The sequence below is a fragment of the Calidris pugnax genome, unplaced genomic scaffold (assembly GCF_001431845.1).
Source record: "Calidris pugnax isolate Ruff unplaced genomic scaffold, ASM143184v1 scaffold201, whole genome shotgun sequence".
NCBI lineage: Eukaryota > Metazoa > Chordata > Aves > Charadriiformes > Scolopacidae > Calidris > Calidris pugnax.
The window spans coordinates 829,664-848,078 of record NW_015090933.1 but is presented as its reverse complement, the minus strand read 5'-3'; the positions used below and the strand labels follow the sequence as shown (position 1 = coordinate 848,078).

At 39.2% G+C, this 18,415-nt stretch overlaps 1 protein-coding gene across 1 annotated transcript in view; it reads right to left on the bottom strand.

Moving 5' to 3' along the window:
- The window catches only part of SYN2 (synapsin II), a gene marked incomplete at its 5' end in the record, with an annotated part of 114,996 nt that overhangs the window by 25,403 nt on the left and 71,178 nt on the right, over positions 1-18,415 (bottom strand). The window contains 2 exons of the mRNA XM_014951681.1: positions 11,029-11,131; positions 15,636-15,710. Of these exons, the coding sequence (XP_014807167.1) occupies positions 11,029-11,131; positions 15,636-15,710 (178 nt within the window). The remainder of the gene's footprint in view (positions 1-11,028; positions 11,132-15,635; positions 15,711-18,415) is intronic.

The following is an 18,415-nucleotide window of genomic DNA, read 5'->3' as shown; positions in this document are numbered from 1 at the left end:
ATCATTGATACCCTTTCTTGAAAAGTAGTGTGGCCGCAGGGCGGCTGATGCAAAAAAGGAGTAACAATTTCTACAAAGAAAGCAGGGCATCCGAGGGACAAATAAAAATGTGTGCATTTCCATTCTAAATGTGGCAGGTTAACGGTGGTCAGCAATTATTTAATTCAGCTATTCAGATGCCTAAAAATAATACTGAATTCAGTCACTTCAGTGGGTTATAAGAATAACAGTTATGTCTGCAGCGTATCTACTTTTGGCGCATCGGTGTTTGTTTCAGAGGAAATAGAAGTGTAATGTAATAACCCCAACTATTATTCATAATGGCACTGGACATTCTTATTTCAACAATAAAAGGATTTAATTCTTTTTTGAAAAACCGCAATCCTCCTTCAATATGCACCAAGGCTATTCAGAAAAAGGTGAAGTCGTGTCACCTGCAGCCCTGCATTCTGGTGTTTCTCATAGGTATGAATCACCAATGACTGTAATACAAACAATAGTATTATTATTAATTAATAAGAGGCTGTCAGGGATGAAGCAGTTAGACCACATTAGCAGTAATACACTCTATGGATGTCATTGTATCTGACCCAGTTAGATTCTTTGTACAAACTGAGCTGTGTCCATCTAACTTTCAGCCTGTGAAAAGCTGTGCAGCTGCCAAATCTCACAGAAGATTTCTCACTAGTGCAGGCAAATCATGCCCTAGATACAATAGTAAGGCATGAAGAAGGAAAGAAACATTAGTAAGGGATCCTCAGGGGTTTTGCACAACTGCAGAAGGATCAGGGAGTTTTAGAGAAGTGCTTTAGTACTTCCAGAAGTGCACCTTCCTGTATCTCTTCAGCTTCTGAGGTTCCCTTCTCTATTGCAGGTAATTAGAACAAGACTGAAAAGGTTCAACAGAATCAAAAGAGCACTGGAGGACTCCTGCTGCCACAGGGAACTGTAAGTGTCAATGGCCAGAGAAACGCCCTAAACTGCCCTCACTCCTCTCCAGTCTCTAGCAAAAGGGCCAGGAGAGAGCTGTGCTGTGGGAAGGCAGGGCTGGTTGGGCTGGAGAGATCAACCTCCATCTCTTCAGGGGGACATCCTGCTGTCGTTGTTGCCTTGAGCTGTTTTTGTTAGTTACCCAGCTTGTGTAGTCAAACACAAATTGGGTATTTAAAGATATTTAGATTGAAAAGAACACGCAAGTTCATTCTAACGCTGGAATGTATTCCTTCGTCTTGCACAGTAGTTGGGAATGAGCTGCACTGTAAATAATCTTATCTAAACTTGAGGATTCTCAATATATAAGTGCTATAGAAATTCTTACTGAGGCTGACTAAGACAATCTTATTCTAATAACGAGATTAGTTTGAAGCCCAAAAGCATCTGCATTATTCTTATGTTTGTTCACTTACAAGAGACACTGGCCTTGTGTATCCGCAACCAAGATGTTGGCAACGCTTGTTCTGGGATTTTCAGGTGTAGGATGTCTCCTCTAAGCGTCCTCACAGCTAAAAAGCTTTACAATAACCTCAAAGTAAACAATGAAATAATAATTGAAGTCCAGGGCAAATGTTTCCTAAGAAATGAATGAATGATTTTTCACTCTTGGGCCACATCAGCAGTACTGCAGAAATGCTAGATTAATACTCAGAAAGTTTCTATAAAGTTTATCACATTTTTTGCTAAACATATCTTTAAGTGGAGCATAACCGATGTGTTTAATTAATTGAGAGAAAAGTATTGAACCAATATGAGTTGATATTTCTGAATAGGTAAAATGTTGCAACTTGCTGGTTGTGTGGTTCTTGAAATACAAAATTTTGGGGGATTTAGTATTGATTTCCACTGAGTTATTAGTATTAAAATTGTTGCAGCGCTTAAAGATCCACTTCATTTCATCATGAGCTTTTTCTTGCAAGAGTAATATGCATGATGCCTGGACAGAGGAGAAAACCCCACCTGCCAGAAACTTTGGCCAGGACTTAGTGTTAATAGTGACTGAACGTTAGGAGCTCTGGATGTCAGTGTGAAAGACACTGGGTGTTTGTTTGTCCACTGCAAAACATCTGATTTTCAGAGAGGGAGGTATGTCTGTGGTCTAAAAATCTGCCCCCCTAGAGGGCAGGCATTAATGACAGTTATTTTTGAAAATATTGCCCCTCTCACTATCAGGTTTGTATTATCCTTCCTCTTGCCCAATAACAGAAGCAACAGTTATATGTTTCACAAGCGTGCAAAGAAAACCTCACTTTGTTTACCATCCACTTATATTTAAGAAATTATTTGGAATGACTGAAACAAATTGCCTAAAATAAGAACCTGCCAAAGGATTAGACAGGATTAAAATCTGCAATATTGGGTTCTGACTGAATTTCTGTTTTTAAATACTTCTTCAAGTTTACATATAAGCTTTCTTTAGGAGACATTGCCATGTTGTTTACCAGAACATGTGGGAAAACCGTAGTTCTATGGCTAAGGATAAAAAAAAAGAAGCCTTGAGGTGTTGCTCGAAACATCACGGCCCTTCAGTAGAGAAGATTTTACATTTCTTGAAGACAGTATTTTCAAGCATAGCTGCCCTATTCACTGTCCTAGTGCCCAATTTTGAGGCTATATGAAACACATGTGACATTAAAACCCATAGCCATTTGACCTTGACAACCTTTTGTCACTTGAACAGGTTTTGCTGTGCTAAAAACCCTTTTGTTTGTTGCCACGCTTGAACAAATATCGTTGGCCAAGGATATGGTGAACCTAATAGTGAAGAAGTAGTGAGTCAGATGCCAAGTCTTGAACGACGATAAGCGATGAGGTGTTCTTGTGCTTTCCTGGGGTACAAAACCAGTAGCCAAAGTGAGGGAAAAAGAGAAAGTAAGGCATCAGATTATCAAGAAAAGTACTGATCCCAAAGTGAAATGGTACCAAATACCCGAGTGAAAGATTTCCAAGGCTTAAAAGTGGTTCAATTGCAGGACAGTGTTCAGTTTAATAACCAATTGGCCTCGTGAGGTGATGTGGGCGGGCAGTCAGAGGGGGCAGGAGGCTGAAGGGGCTGGTACCCCTGGCAGTGCCCAGAGGGAATGTGGAGAGCACCCGGAGCACAGCGCTGACACCAGCCCTGCACGGGGCTGCTACAAAGAGCCTCCCCTTCCTGCTCCAGTACTGCTACTGGGACTCTCACAGACAGAATTTCACTCCTAAGACAGCACTTCTCATATTCTTTGGCAAAGAAGCTAAGATCAAGGTGAATAATTTACAGGGTGGGTTTGTTTTTGTTTTTTTTCTTTAAGAGAACGCAGTCTATTTTCCTGCCTAGTAAAATAATCAGTGACAGTTATCAGAAATCAGTAATGCTTTGTATAGATGTATCTTAAGAATTAAAAATATTTTGGGTAACAATAACAGTTTTTAAAACCTGTGAATGACTAACAGGAATGTCATGCTGGCACTTTCCCCACTTTAGAGGACATGACAAAGTTTAAACATACACAATGCGTCCTGTTTATAAATAGTCTATTTACAGCCTGTACTAGTTTTAAAATATCATTTAAACACAGCCAGGGGTTTTTTTTTTTTCAGTACCTACTTCAGCTATTTAAAATGGAGTTTCCCACTAAGAGGATTTCATAGAAAAAAGACATCTGTAATTCATAAAGTCAAATATGCTACTTTTGCAGATGCCAGTAAAAACATGGCTCGCTATGAATTACGGTCACTGAGTTCGTAGTGCTTCTATCTTTAATTCACTTGTATTTCGGTAACCAATTCTACGGGATGAATTTCTTTTATCACCCAGAAACCATAATCTGAAATGCACCTAACTCATCTTTATATTAAACTATAAGAGGCTGAGTGTATTTATTAGCAATAGTAACAGAAACTACTGTTTCTGCATGTTTAAGTCAACACAACAAAAGAATAAATAGGAACTGCAATAAAAAGAAACACTGACCTTTCAGTGAATTAGTCTGTGCCCTCCACTGCTAGTGTGGATAAGGCAGATGTTTGAAATTTGGGCTGCAAGACTGAGACTGGCAAGAAAGAGAAGAGAAATGCTCTTTAATTCTTTTGAATATGAAAGGAAATGGGATGGGATTAATAAAGGAGCCAGTGCCATTATAAGGTATCAGGAATTGCGGAGGGATCATCATGTTTGCAGGAGAAACTACTCTGCTTGCCACTGCCCAGACATGGTTCTCCACTACACAGTACATTTCCCACCAAAGGATAAAGAAAGATCTCTTTCTTTAGGAAGACCCAGCCCAAACGGTGCTGGGAAAGACAGAGCTGTGGAGGTTAAAGGAAGGGCAGAGTAAAGAACTCTGTTGATACAGTGGGAGAAAAAGGCGTTTGTCAGGATGTTTAAATACAAGAGGAATAAGAAGGAACACCTAGAGAGCTTGCAAGAAGTGCCCAAGGAGTCTGACAGAATAATGATAGATGGGTTTCATATGGGAAAAGACCTATGAATGACAAGAGAAGATACAATAATTGGTAAGTGCAGAGCGAGGAGAAACTAATTTCATTGCTGATCAGGGTAATTTTGCAGTTCCATGATTGAGAGTGTGAGGACTGAGAAAAAACATTCACTTTGGTCTGTGAAGAAGAAAAGCTGGACTGTGCTGTCGCTGTTATGAATGTCTTATTCTTCTGTGTTGTTTTTGTGGGACCTGGATGTCTCCAACTGTGGTGAAAATTTTGACTGTAAAGGCAGAAGCTGATACAGACATTAATTTCAGAGTTCTGAGATGGGGAAAGTAATTGACATTAAAGAAAACTAATAGTTTGAGGAGGTCACTTAAGACTGAATGGGAGCTAAGAAGAGATGGTGTGATTTCTGAGAAGTCAGGGAGTGACTGGATATGAAGTAATCACGGGGCTTTCCCTGAGGTCTCTAGAGCAGATGCAGGAATAATTTGCGATTGGAAATGTGACCACACCTGAGGAGTCGGTAGGGGAGAGCACAGCAGAAAACCAGCAGTGACTGCTAGGAAACTTTTACAGGCCCTCCTGAAACGGGTGAGTAACAGCATTTGCAGAAAAAGTAAGACCAGCTGGGAAAGTGAATCAAGCATTCCTAGATGAAGGATCCAGTGCCTACAGACAAATTTATACGGTCTGGTTTTGAGCTGGAATGAAAACAAGCCAAGCGAATGATTTCTATGTTCCAATCAAAATCAATGCATGAAGCTGAACTTGTACATTGCAAACTCATGCAAACATAGTACATTTTAAAAAGCGTAAAAATATGTAGAAAATGCAGACAAAATATCAAGCACTTTGAAGAGATTATGTGGAAGAGATTAGTTTGATCGATAAAATAACAATTAGTTAACATGACAATGAATTTTACCTGTATTCACCCCCCTTTTAATAAAGTATGGTTCATTATGAACACAAGAGAACATCAAGATAGTCACATATAAGAAGTGCTATTGTTGCTAATTAAAATAGTTGCAGCTATTTTGACAACAGATACAGTAAATAAATATTCTGCGAAAACATGAGTGAGTAATTATTGTTAGGATAGAAACCAAAATATTTATGTTATTCACGCAGGTCAATAATTATTGCTCCATTCAAATGAAAAACTAGTGCCCTAGCAAAACAAATTCGCCCCCTTCATTAATTATGTCACTAGATACACTTCATTTATTTTTCTGTCTAAAAGAACAGCTGATGTCATTATTTCTGGAATGGTGTCTGGAAAATTTCAGTGGATTAAATCTATTGCTTCCAAAATACAAAAAAAGGCCCAGAAGAGTTCACTGAATAAACCAATTTTTTTCTATCCCATGAAGCCCACATATGAAGGACTATATTAACGAATTCAGCACTAGCACATCAGAAATTTGGAAAAAATCTTAAGTAAAAAGGCTGTGTTTTCTAGAATTGTCTTCTTAGCCATTTCTTATTATATTCTATTAAGTCCTATTAGGAGATGTAGGAATACTCCTTGTTTTTGAAATATGAATCTTCACAGACAGATGTGGTCCTAATTATAACTCATATCACCAAAAAAGTAATTTTAGACTCCTAAGTGTTCAAAACTTCTTATAATTCCAGATCATAAATGATGAGACACTTCTGACTTTATCAACTATTACAGCTGGACTTAGTTCCCTTACTAATCTGAAGAAAGGATACTCTTTAGTGGATGGAAAGCCACTTAAGTATGGAAAGCAATAATGGCCATTATTACTTGTCACTTCTGCACTTATGGGAAATCACCTGTTTAAGAGATAAAGTCTTGATAGACTGCAACAACTTAAGAAATGGTATCTACTACACCAAGACTTAAAAAAAACCCCATCAAATTCTGTTTCTTAATTTCTTATGATGGCTTACAGTGGCTGAAAATATTCTTTACGAAACTGAAATGGTTTACATCTTTCTAGGTTATAAACTACTTGGAATTTAATTTCTTAATATAGCTTAGGGTAAAAATAAGCACGTAGAAATAAGACACCTGCAGCAGCCACACCCCCATTCAATTCTGAAGAAAATTTGGGAGACTGCCTGTGAGGCCACTTTAAAGGATTCTGTTACATTTGTTCTCTTTTACTGCATTCATCATCACGGTATGAGCTTTTGTTTAGTTTCCCAGAGGTTTGGTTTTCCAAGAATGAATTATGACACATAATGTTCACTGGAGTCAGAAACATGAACAATGCTCAAGTATCTGTTCCTTCTAGTATTAAAATTACAGAAGTATTAACTTAAAAAGGGAAAGCTTGAAAGTCCTTCTTCTACCTCCGAATTTAAAGTTTTATGGACGTTAATTTGATATCTTATTAGCAAGAATTGGTGAGACAGTTAAAAAGCTGTATGTGTTAATAAAATCCCTGTTTCTACAGCTTGTTTCTGGCATGATGATACCTGGCAGCTGAGTATTCCAATTGAGGTGGGAAGAAGAGACAGAAAATGAATAGCTGACAATAACTTGACCTTCCTCCTGATGAGCCTCATCATCCTTCCTTTTAGTAAAGCAGTATTCCAATTGAGGTGGGAAGAAGAGACAGTAAATGAATAGCTGAGATTGTTAGACAGAACAATAACTTGACCTTCCTCCTGATCAGCCTCATAATCCTTCCTTTTAGTAAAGTGATTCTTTAATTAGTTCATTGCTCCCTACTAGGAGTTTGGAGATAGTTATTTGGAGTAGAGTAGTAAAAGACAAGAAAAGGTCATTTCTTTCAGGGAACCATGGAAAACCACGTTCTTTTAAAAGTCAAAGTTACCTCTTACAGCCCCCATTTAAGAAAACTGTAGAGAGCTTGGAGCTCCACAGACACACAGGTTGTATTGTGTTTGAATAATACTATGACTTCAATATTTTGTCCTTCCTGCCTTCAGACAAATTGGTCTGGATTTTTTTCCTGGGGATGCATAAGGTATCCCTCAACTGCGTAGTAACAAGGCACAAATGGACATCCTTCAAACTTCCCCTGGGAGTAGCATTTATAGCAGAGCAGAAAGATGAATGGTACACTAAAAATGTATCCTTTCTCTAATGTTTGGGAAATAAGAGTAGTACTGGCTTCAGCTTGTTCAAATGACTAGAAATATCTAGGGTTGCTATAGAAATACAAAGATACTGATGCACAAACCAGCACTGGGAAACTGACCCAAATCTAGAAAATAGACCCAAATCTAGCACCAAAAGCTATAAAATGTGAGAAGCTGTATATAGATTGCAATTTCTTGGATTTTTATTACATTGAGATCTATTTGGTCAAAAGAACACACACATCGCACGAAGAAGGCATCCATAAGAAGCTAACAGTAATAAAGACCTGTATATTTCTTTCTTTCATAACAAAGTATATGTGGGCAGAAATTAAGTGTCTAGAACTATACTTCAGTGACACTAAACATCCTCATTTTTTTTCCTTTAATTTCAGTTCCCTAATCCTTCCATATTATTCCTGAACAGTCATTACTCTACTTACACAGCAAGCACGCTTTGCATAACTTGAATGGCCATGGGGCTTCAAAATAAGAGTAAGTTATTTTAAATTTCTCATCCTTTTAATCAAAGAGACACTATTAGAGAAACCAAAACATAAAAAAAAATATATGTTTACCCTTCTTGAAGAAGTGGGGCGTGATGACTGGATCTACCACCAAGAATTCTACCCTAATTCACACTCACTCCGAAGCTGGATGACGTTGCGTGTGATGTATGTCTGCTTGCCTGTTGGTGGTTACACTGGTTGATGTTCAAACTGGAACATCAGGAAGAACATCTCTTCATTACATTATTTCATACATTGGGAAGTTTGTATGTTTCTTGTCAGATTGTAACTGCAGAATTAAACTGTCCGTAATGCAGAAACTTTTAGTTTTGCAGTAGTTCTAGCAGTCACATGACAACATGGGAGCAGAGGTTTCAGCATGGGACTGCAATTGGAGTGTGAACCCAGTATTTATGGACCTATTGTCCTGCTCAGCTACTGGTTCTTGATTGCAGCATGTACATGCTAAATTTAATAACACATTTATTTTCCCATGTTGGAAGTACACAAAAGGCGAAAATTTGTCCTGTTCTGGTGCAGACAGTCTTCTACTCCTCATTGTGTCACAGAATTATACTGCAATAGCTGTTAAAATTATAGTGTAAGAGCTGTTGATGTAAGCTGGCATTTTAGTAGCAAATGATCCTAAGTTTTACAGATGTTCTGTTGGATTTCAACTTTGCAAACAATTCTACATTTCAATGCCTTATCCAGATTCTAAATATTCTTGCTGATGAGCATTGCCATCTTCCAAACAATTCAGCTGATTCTGTAGAACAGCAAGAATTACCACGCTTCTATCCACTCTTTCTTTTCATTTCAACATCTATTATGTACACTATTTAAAATGCTCTATAAACCCAGTTCCTCACATATCCTGCAGTTCTCACAATTCTGTTTGCTTAAAAGTATGACTGTGTCTGGCATGGAAAATCAGGGGATTTGTTCACAAGTAGGAACTGAGCTGTTCTGTTGGTCCATGATAGAGTTTGCACTGGCTATTTCATTTTCAGAGAACTGCTGCCCCTTCTGCTCCCACCCCCCAGACCTCCCAGGCCTGATGCAGGACCTCCTCCGTGTACCTGGCTTCAGTGGAGGCTGTGACTCTTGCTGGCTTTGCTCAAAAATTTGAAAAATTGTGTAGTATCAAAAATGTGGAAACAGTCGAGTTCAGTGAAGGAAAGCGAAGTGCATTTAGTCTGTCAGGAATTTGCTAATTGAGGGATGCAACAGAAGTGTCAGCTGTTACAATAAAGGAGCCATCTCACTCCCACTGGAAGCAGAGAAGGTCCAACATTATTTTATGTCTGAAATCTTTAGTTTTTACAAGAATCTACTTGCTAAATGCAACCCTGCTTTAGTTTTGCATCTTTTTGCACGCAATCATTCAGTTTTTAACTACTGTCTTATGAGGTAAGATAACCAAGATCTTATGTCTTAAAATAATCCACTTTTCTTCATTTTAGAGTTTAAATTTTGGGGTAAATATTTATTGGATTGAAGCCAGCCAGATCAGCATGAACTATCTCAAATGTAATGAGTTTAGAGAGATGGGGGTGTCTGAATCATTCAGGGCCACGGGAGCTGCAGAGTATCCTACAAAGCTGTACACAGCGTTGGGGAGGCTGCAAACCCATTGTGTGGAGAGGAGCTTCCTTCTGAGCAGAAATCAATGCCTTCCCAGTAAAAAGAGACACCTGGGGCTACAGCCACACATGACAAACCTTACGTTCAGGAATTTCCTCTGTATTGCAGCACCAGAAGACAGAGCAGCCTGCTTTCAGAAAGAGGAAAATACCTTTTTTTTTTAAGGTATTCAATCCCTCTTTCAAGTGTCAGGCAGATTTCAGTGGGTGCAGCGTTACAGATTTATCAGGAACCTCAGGGTGCAGTGAGGGGGGAAAGAATGCACGATGTGAAGGAGGAAGAGAAGAGGTTTAGTACAGAGTCCTGAATTTTATGCTACAGTGAATTTTGATAGAGTAAGACACAGTAAGTTCTGGTTTGGCCAGGCAGACTAAGGAAACAGGATTTCTTGACATCTTCCTCAGCTTCTCAGGAGGTAATGATTAACTCTGTTTTGCTGAAGGCTTACTGCTGGAAGCTGCTCAGTCCTTTAAAGTGCTATTGATCGATTTGGGAATTATAAGCAATTGCAATAGTGATACATAAATTCGTGAAAAAAAAAGAAAACACATGGAGCTGTTTAACACCATGACAAACCAAAGATTTTTACTTCTTTAAAGCTTGTCTTTTCTAAATGGATAGGAATAACTAGAGAGGGTCAATCCAGAATACTCTCACAGTTTAGAAAAAAATACTAACTTTTGCTTTAGCAAATATCAACCTCTTTTGGAGTGGGGAGATTCTGAAGATCCTTGCCTATCTCCTGAATAAAATTTTAATAGCATGGGAGATGCTGAAGAAATCCTGAATTGTGTGATAGGCACGTGATGGTATCTTATTTTATGGCTAAACAAAGTTATATATATCCATAATAAACTTAAGGTAAATGAGAAACTTAAACGTTTCAAAATTATCTACAGCAGAAACTTCTGATTCATGAGGAATCAGATCTTAAAGGTAGCATTTAGGCTAGAAAAAAGTAAAATAGTTTCCACTTCATTCTTAATTTCCCTTTCCATGTAAAGGTATAATTTTGTTGGGGTTCCCTTGGGATAGCGCTATCTATAAACCTTCCAGGAAAAACTGGTGAGCCTGCTCAGGAAAGAAATCATAAGGGTTGGGAAAATGTGACATTCACATTTGGTTTTGTTTTGCAGTTTGTGTACATTTCCTCAAACACTAAAAGACATTACCATATATATGGTTATATTTTCCAGCAAGTGTTACCACGAACTTGGACATGTGCTTTGTATTATGATTTAAACGTTGCTCAAAAATACACAGCCTTTCCTGAAACACAAACAGGCCAATGCCTGACTATCACAAATGTTCTTTACTGGGGTGTTGGTAATAAATAAAAACATATAGTGAAAAAAGTAGGTTTGCTTACCTCAAAAATATAATCTTTTCCATCCTTTCCGTGTACAGCTTTAACGGCGCAGATGTCCAAACCACCAAATATTTCAGAACAGGTGTCAACCCAAAGCTTGTACCTGTTTCATAAAAATAATTTTTTTTCTGTGAGTATCCCATCAGGCTCTTGTTTTTCTACAGGCTTAACCTAATCATGTTTGCTCTAAATGTAGAATTTTCACTGTATTGTCAGATTTACCGAATTTGTGTTTCCCAGAATAGTAGCTCAGACATACTGGTCTGATTACTCTACTTTTCCCAGTAGAATTCAGAAAAGCTGTAGCTCTGTATCCTGACCTAGTGTTATGCTGGATTCTGTCCCAGTTTATATTGGTCCAAACATGCATCTGCTGTAAACCACGAGTAACCTGCAGATAAGTCATGCTGGAACAGAACAAGCATTTCTCTGTGTCCCCTCCTGCACTTCCAGTGCTCCCTGGGGCTGTACTTCAGGAGAACCCCACCGAAGGGGCATTTAGCTCCTGACCAGCTTTGGTGGCTTCGGTGATACCGCAGGGTTTTAGACAGCAGGGAACAGGGTTTCTGCTTTCCTCTGAAATTCAAACTTGTGCATCTCTGCACAGATTCAAGCGTGACAACCCTCAGCCTATGACACCTGGTAGTGTACTTAATCAGGGATGGGGTTTGTGCTTCTACCAGAAAAACTAGAACGAGAGGCTCCATCTTAAATTACAGACCCAACTGTATTCTGAATAGAAGCAATGACAGCTTCACGTGTACATCACCCAACCAGGAAATACAAAAATCAAGACAAAACAACCCTTAAGATGATGCAAGAGAAACAGAACATCTGACACTATGTGAAAATTCTGCAGCCCACCTACAGGAGAGCTGGGGAGGGACTCCTCGTGAGGGAGTGGAGCGACAGGATGAGGGGGAATGGTTCTAAACTGAAAGGGGGGAGATTGAGATGGGATCTCAGGAAGAAATTCTTTGCTGTGAGGGTGGTGAGAGCCTGGCCCAGGTTGCCCAGAGAAGCTGTGGCTGCCCCATCCCTGGAGGGGTTCAAGGCCAGGTTGGAGGGGGCTTGGAGCAACCTGGGCTGGTGGGAGGTGTCCCTGCCCAGGGCAGGGGGTGGCACTGGATGGGCTTTAAGGTCCCATCCAACTCTAACCATTCTGTGATTCTATGATTCTATAATATGCTTCACGTAGGGTTATAGACAACCACAATAAAATTCAACAGAAATGTAAAGAATCCTGAGGAATTCTACAACTCCTAAAAAATGCTAGTGTTTCACACAGTACTGAACACCAGAACTCCTCCATTTCATTTCTACCCTCGTGGTAAGAATATGGGCTGAGGAATGGACAGTTTACTGTTTACTACATGATTAATTTTTCTTGCGTGAAGAGCTTTATCCATCCTGTGAATGGAGAGATTTTCTGACTAACAAGGGACTGAAGTGGGACTTAGTAGAGACAGAGTGAGGCAATTCCTGTGACCAAGAAGGGAGCTGTTAGTGACACAAGCCTTTCCTGAGCATGTTCTGAGGTGACACAAGCCATGTGTGTGTGTGTGCCCAGTGGCAGGGACTGACTCACGGGACACAACACAGCATTAAGAACTTGCATTAACTAATGGCATAGCTGTGCATGGGCACCAGAAGGTGATGATATGATCCTGAAAGATTATACAGGCTGATATCACAGTTCCAGTTGAAGGACATGTTTGGCTTTAAAAAAAAACAAGAGTTTTTTCATTTATCATAAAATTTTTCCTCTTTGGCTGGCAAGCATTTGAGTGTAAATGAGAGCTATTCAATTTTCCAAACCCTCTCCTGCTCCAGCCTTTAAGCCACGATGATAGATTTGTCACATCACAGTATTTTCCATTGCAAAAAATTTTCTGTAATAAACACAGCATTTGACTTCATTGTAGGATCAAAGGAACCCCGTTGCTGGGCTGAGAGTTTTATTCGTATATAAATATCTTCAGTAATAGCATCCTTTCCAAGTAAACTTATTAGGTCACATTCTTTCTATTTTCTAATATCAAGTCTGCTCCAGCGGAAAAAAAAAATTCTTTTAAACAGAATACAAAGAAATTGATACAACTGTTTGAAAAAATCCTGATGGTAATATTTTAGCAATGAAAATAATTTTTTTCCTGTGAGAAACATGTTTTTTGTCCAAAATAAGAGGGTTTTTTGGACGCCAGACAATTTCAACATCTGTAGATGCACTGACTGACTGGACTGCTTGCATGCACTTGCTTATAAATAACCTTTTTCTGGCTGTAAAATATCAACATGTATCTTAGAAAGTCATGAGGAGAGGGAAACTTGTCTTTAACAGTAAATACCTGGGATTTATATGAAAAAAAATGAAGATGTTTTCTTTAAAATACCAAGACATCAATCAGATCTCTGAAAGCATTTTTAATAGTCTGTCTTCTGCCAACAAACACAGAGCTGGAAAAATACAGTTACATTTGGAAAGCGGGGTCTTGGCCGGAGCAGCCTGCAGTGTCTGAGACCCAGGGCTCACACAGTCGGTCTGACAAGAGGTCACGGGTCTGATTTTCCTGGAGCCAACATCACGTGCAGCCTTAGAAGTGACAGACAATAAAGTCTTGCTCCTCAGGTGTCTGACACGAAATACCCGCTGTGCCACCAGCTGTGCACAATTAGCACAGGGCTCCATTGTTCTGGCCCTACCTAGGGAGCAAGAAGAATATGTAACATGGAAATGCGCTGCTTCTCTGCCTCCTTATTGTCCCTTACTGTGCCACATTCTTCTTTCTTTTCTCAATTTCTAGACTAAGATTTGTATGCAGTCAACAACGTCAAATCAGGCAGCACTTTCAAAACCCTTCTTCCTCATTCATGCAACGTCAAATCAGGCAGCACTTTCAAAACTCTTCCTCATTCTCGAGATGTATTATAAATGAAATGGATGCACGTCAGATTTGATTGCTTTTGGGATGCTGTTAAACTACTTCAGCTCTTCAGAAAACTTCAGTTTTCCCTCCTCTTCCTTGTTCTGCTTTGTGCACTTCAGTGTGTAATCGAACAAAAAATGGGGCTATGTGACACACCCCCCTTTTCTGGTGTGAGGAAACATCCATCTTTTCTACGCTTATGTCTTCAGCAGCATAAAAGTAGTTTCGTTTTTTTTGTTTTGTTGACAAGTGGGTTCTTTTTTAATGGGAAAACACCTCTTATACTCTAATTACCTTACATTCAAAAGTGGAAGCAGAAGCACAGCACAGAGAGCACTTAGAGCGAGGTGGCCAGGCAAGGTCAGCATTTCATACTCCTTACCCAGACTTGATATTGTTTAGTTTTCCTTATGGCAAAACTCAAGCGCCTGTGTTTTCACAGAGGACTCGCTCCTGGACTGTAATTACAGGCACTGAAGCACACTCACTGCTTTCCCTCGCAGGGAAGACATAACCTCACTTTCTAAAGGAAGGTGGGAGGGGAATGAGAAAGAGAAAATAATGTGGCTCCACTCCATCCCCAGAGGAGAGATCAGTGAGGACACCGTCTAGACAGGGCTTGGGCAGCAGGGATTTGTAATTCCCGGCTTATTTGTTTTCACCTTTCTCAGGGCGGGCGATGCCTCGGCTCCCGTGTCTCCCTCAGCTCATAAGAGGGATCGAGCTGTAGGTTCCAGACTTTTTAAAAAAAAACAGCACAAAAACACCAGAAAAAGACTACTGTTGAAGTTTAAAACACCTTTTAAATTATATTATTGTATAGAGCTTTTCAGCTTTTGCTGGTAGCAATCTTTGGAGAAGCTGAACAAAAGAAAATTCATAGCCATCCAAAAGTCTCACAGATTACTGTGCAGGGAAAAGAGGTCAAGATGTTGGGGGGGGAACTTGGAGCAAATGAGGGGTATTGAGAGAAGAGTTCTGTCAGTAGAAGTCCTGAGCTTCCTAAGGCAAGGAGAATGGGTTGGACTGGACTGGGAAGAGTAGCCAGGGTAAGGATGGGAGAGAGAAAGGAAAGTGCAGCAACCCACAGCACAGAGCTGGAACGATGACACAGGGAAATAAGCTTCAGGACAGCCCAGCAGCTGGGTAAAAAGCCTCACTGTGCAGTTCAGTGGAAATTTCAACAATGAAAAATAAGCAATTTAGCAGGATTGAAAGCAGAAAAGAGAACTATAATTTAAACAGGCAAACTCAAGACTAGATTGCTTGGTTATAAGAGATAATGTAGAAGGAGAAAAGTTTAAAATACTGTGGCATGGGGTAAGAGTGCAAGGTAAAAGAGGGCAAATGAAGCAGAGGCAATGACTGATAGGTTGAATCTCAAAAAATGGAATTTTCTGAAGGGAATTCCAGTAGTTTTCTAGATGCAGACAGGGATGTCGGAACCCAAGAGTGCACGTAAGCCCCCAAGGCTGGTACTCGGTTTGGGTGCTTAACTCTGAGACAAGTCAGAAGGGAACCCCTGGCTCATGTTCTTTCATCTAATGCAAAGGGATTTTTCCAAAATGAATGGGAGACAAGAATTTACCGTGAATTCTACATGATTTTTTTAAAATGCACTTAAAATAAAATTCCATTAATTTATTCTTTTTAATTACCTTTTACATGAGATCAACTTACTTATCTGACATAGCAATTTGTTCCAACATTGCAGAGCCCGTGTTTGTCTTCCAGTTTCCAGATATGGAAGTTCTCCTGAAAGGGGGAAAATATTACAAAGACAGACAGTGGTTTTATATTTTCACTATTTCTTAAGTCACTCTGATTTTGCCATGAATACTACAGCAGTATTTACACCTTTTTCTTATCTGGCAGCCTGCAACACAACATCTAAAATGCGAAGAATTCCAACAAGCATCACAATTGTCAGTAATACTCACTCCACCGTAGGCATAAGGTATGATAGTGCTGTGAAATTTGGGTTCCCCGTTTAGTCATTTAAGTTTTTTAAAAAAACCCACCTGCTATAATTAAGGGCAAGTGTTAGCAATAAGCTGTTATCAGTTATGAATGGATTGAGTAGCCTGTAACACAAATGTGTTACAAAGTTATGAATGGATTGAGTAGCCTGTAACACAAATGTCACGCAACTGAAGCTTCCAGTACATACCACTGCTGAGTTAGGTCCCAATACTTGAAAATCAACGTATCTATCTTTTTAACACCTCCAAAGTGATCTCAACTCTGTTTCAGAGCTGGATTTTGGTTTCTCCTCTAGTTTTCACTCTTTGCTAGTTTACTAATGTAATCTAAACAGTTTATATCAAGGCTTGAGTGTAACATCTTTTATCTATCTCTAAGGAAAAAAAAAAAATCATATAAAGTTTTCTCTCCTCAGACCTTAGGACTGCTACCAGGGCTGAGAATATTACTGTTTTCTGAAACCTAAATGCTGTGCTGGGAATAAGCTAAGGATACAAATTATGAAGTGCTTCCAGTTAGTAAAATAATAGAAACATCTGCAATATATTAAAAGCATATTAGGCATCAGCTATACTTTTCTCTCCATTTTTCTATGAACCTAATTACGAGGTCAGTAGCAATTGTGGGGGAATGTTGATTCTTCAATGGGAGCCTCATAAAGGCAGCTGAATTTCAGAGCACAAAAATCTTGCAAGGTGCCATACTCTTTGTTGATGTGGGAGAAACCAGTGGAAGGGGAAGGTGCAGGCTGAGCGCTGGGTGTAAGGTAACTGCTGAGTAATAAGGCTGTTTTGTGATTTCTGCTTCATTTTTCAAGTGATATTTATTTACACGTGGGTACTCACAAATTAAAAATGTTAAGTTCATTACTACTCTACACACATATTCTGCATGGGAGAGAGAACACTTACTTACGCATCATTATTTCCTCCTCTTCTACTAAATATTGAATAATATAGAAAACAACTCCTAACACTTTTAAGTGCCTTACACGTGTTTCCACGTGATTTGGTCTATGCAAAGAAGGAAGAACTGTTTTAAAATTTGGGGAAAAGGAATTATGATTAGTATAAACAATTCACAGTAACTTAAACTTTCCCTTTTCTAACACCTTTCTGTTTAAATTAGTAATATTGAAAGTACACAATCCAAATGGTCTGGACAGGGACTTGTCATCAGAAAAAAACATATGGGAATGTCTTCCTACAATTTGTGTGTAAGAAGCCTGCTCTGTGGTGTGATTCTGTAGCACTTCCTTTGGTTGATGGGCTCTACTTTTGTTTTACTGACCTCGTCATCACAGTACATTAAGTCATGGATTCAGAGTATTGCTTTTGGAGAGGAGATTCAGATGTAGTGTTTTCATATTTCTGTTTTTCTTCATCGTGTGTGACCCTTTTAAGTCTATTTCCTTGAAGTCAGATGAATTCAGTGCTGGTACCAAGCGCAGTTAAGTATGCGTCACAAAGCGTTCTGAGGAGCTGTGGTATTTAGAGGGCTCCAGTGTTGCATTTTGGCTATAATCTTTACTGACAGATGATAAGCACCAGCGTTTTGTGAGTCATGGATCCACTTATACCACAATTTCCCACAGAATTATAAAACTGAAGCTCTTAATAACTCTCTTTAAACTACAAAAACAAATGTTCAGCTGGTATTTTTTGTGGTGGCTCTCTAAGTACTCTGTTCCTGTGTCACAGAACCAAATGAGAACCAGCTGTAACACAATATTCTACTGATATAATGTGTATGTATGCATAGGAAGAATTCTACAGACATTTGGTAAATCTTCTCATTTTCATGACACTTTGTGACAATGGATCGGTATTTAGTTTTTTGGTGTGATTTAACTGTACAAAAGAATCTAGAGAAAAAATGATTGCTAGGCTTTTAGCATTTGGATGAACCCATAGTTTCTGAGTAGAAACTTAAAAATAAATAAAAGGTAGGAGGAACAGGCTGTCATTTTAACTTATTTTTGCTGTCCCTTAGGCCAACTGCTTCTTCTGTGAAGAAGAAACATTTATGTTTGAAAGTGATAAATTTACTGTGACTGACTCTTCCAAAATTACTCAAGAGACTGAACAGCATTTAGATTTCAAGTCAAAGAAAAAGAAGTAAAACTCTCTCCTCTGAAACGGAGTGGTCCAATTTCTACTGTAGGGACTGAACCATCAAGTTACTGGTATTGCATCTGGCCACTGGTATCTGGTGGTGGTTCCTAACCATTAAACGTGGGGCCTCATTCCTAAGACTCTGCCACTCAGGAACTGCAAGAGTGAGGATAAAAGGGGTAAGGGAGAGCCTGGGGCAATGGAAAAGGTTAGATGTTAAGGGGAGAGGACTGAGAGAAAGAAAAGCAGAAGTGGTGTGGAAAAGCAGTGGGACAGGACCAAGATGTGGTGTGTGCAGATAAAAGTGAGCCTGGGGTGTAGGAGTTACACTGAGTTATGGAGTTTCTGTCCTGCATCACTCAG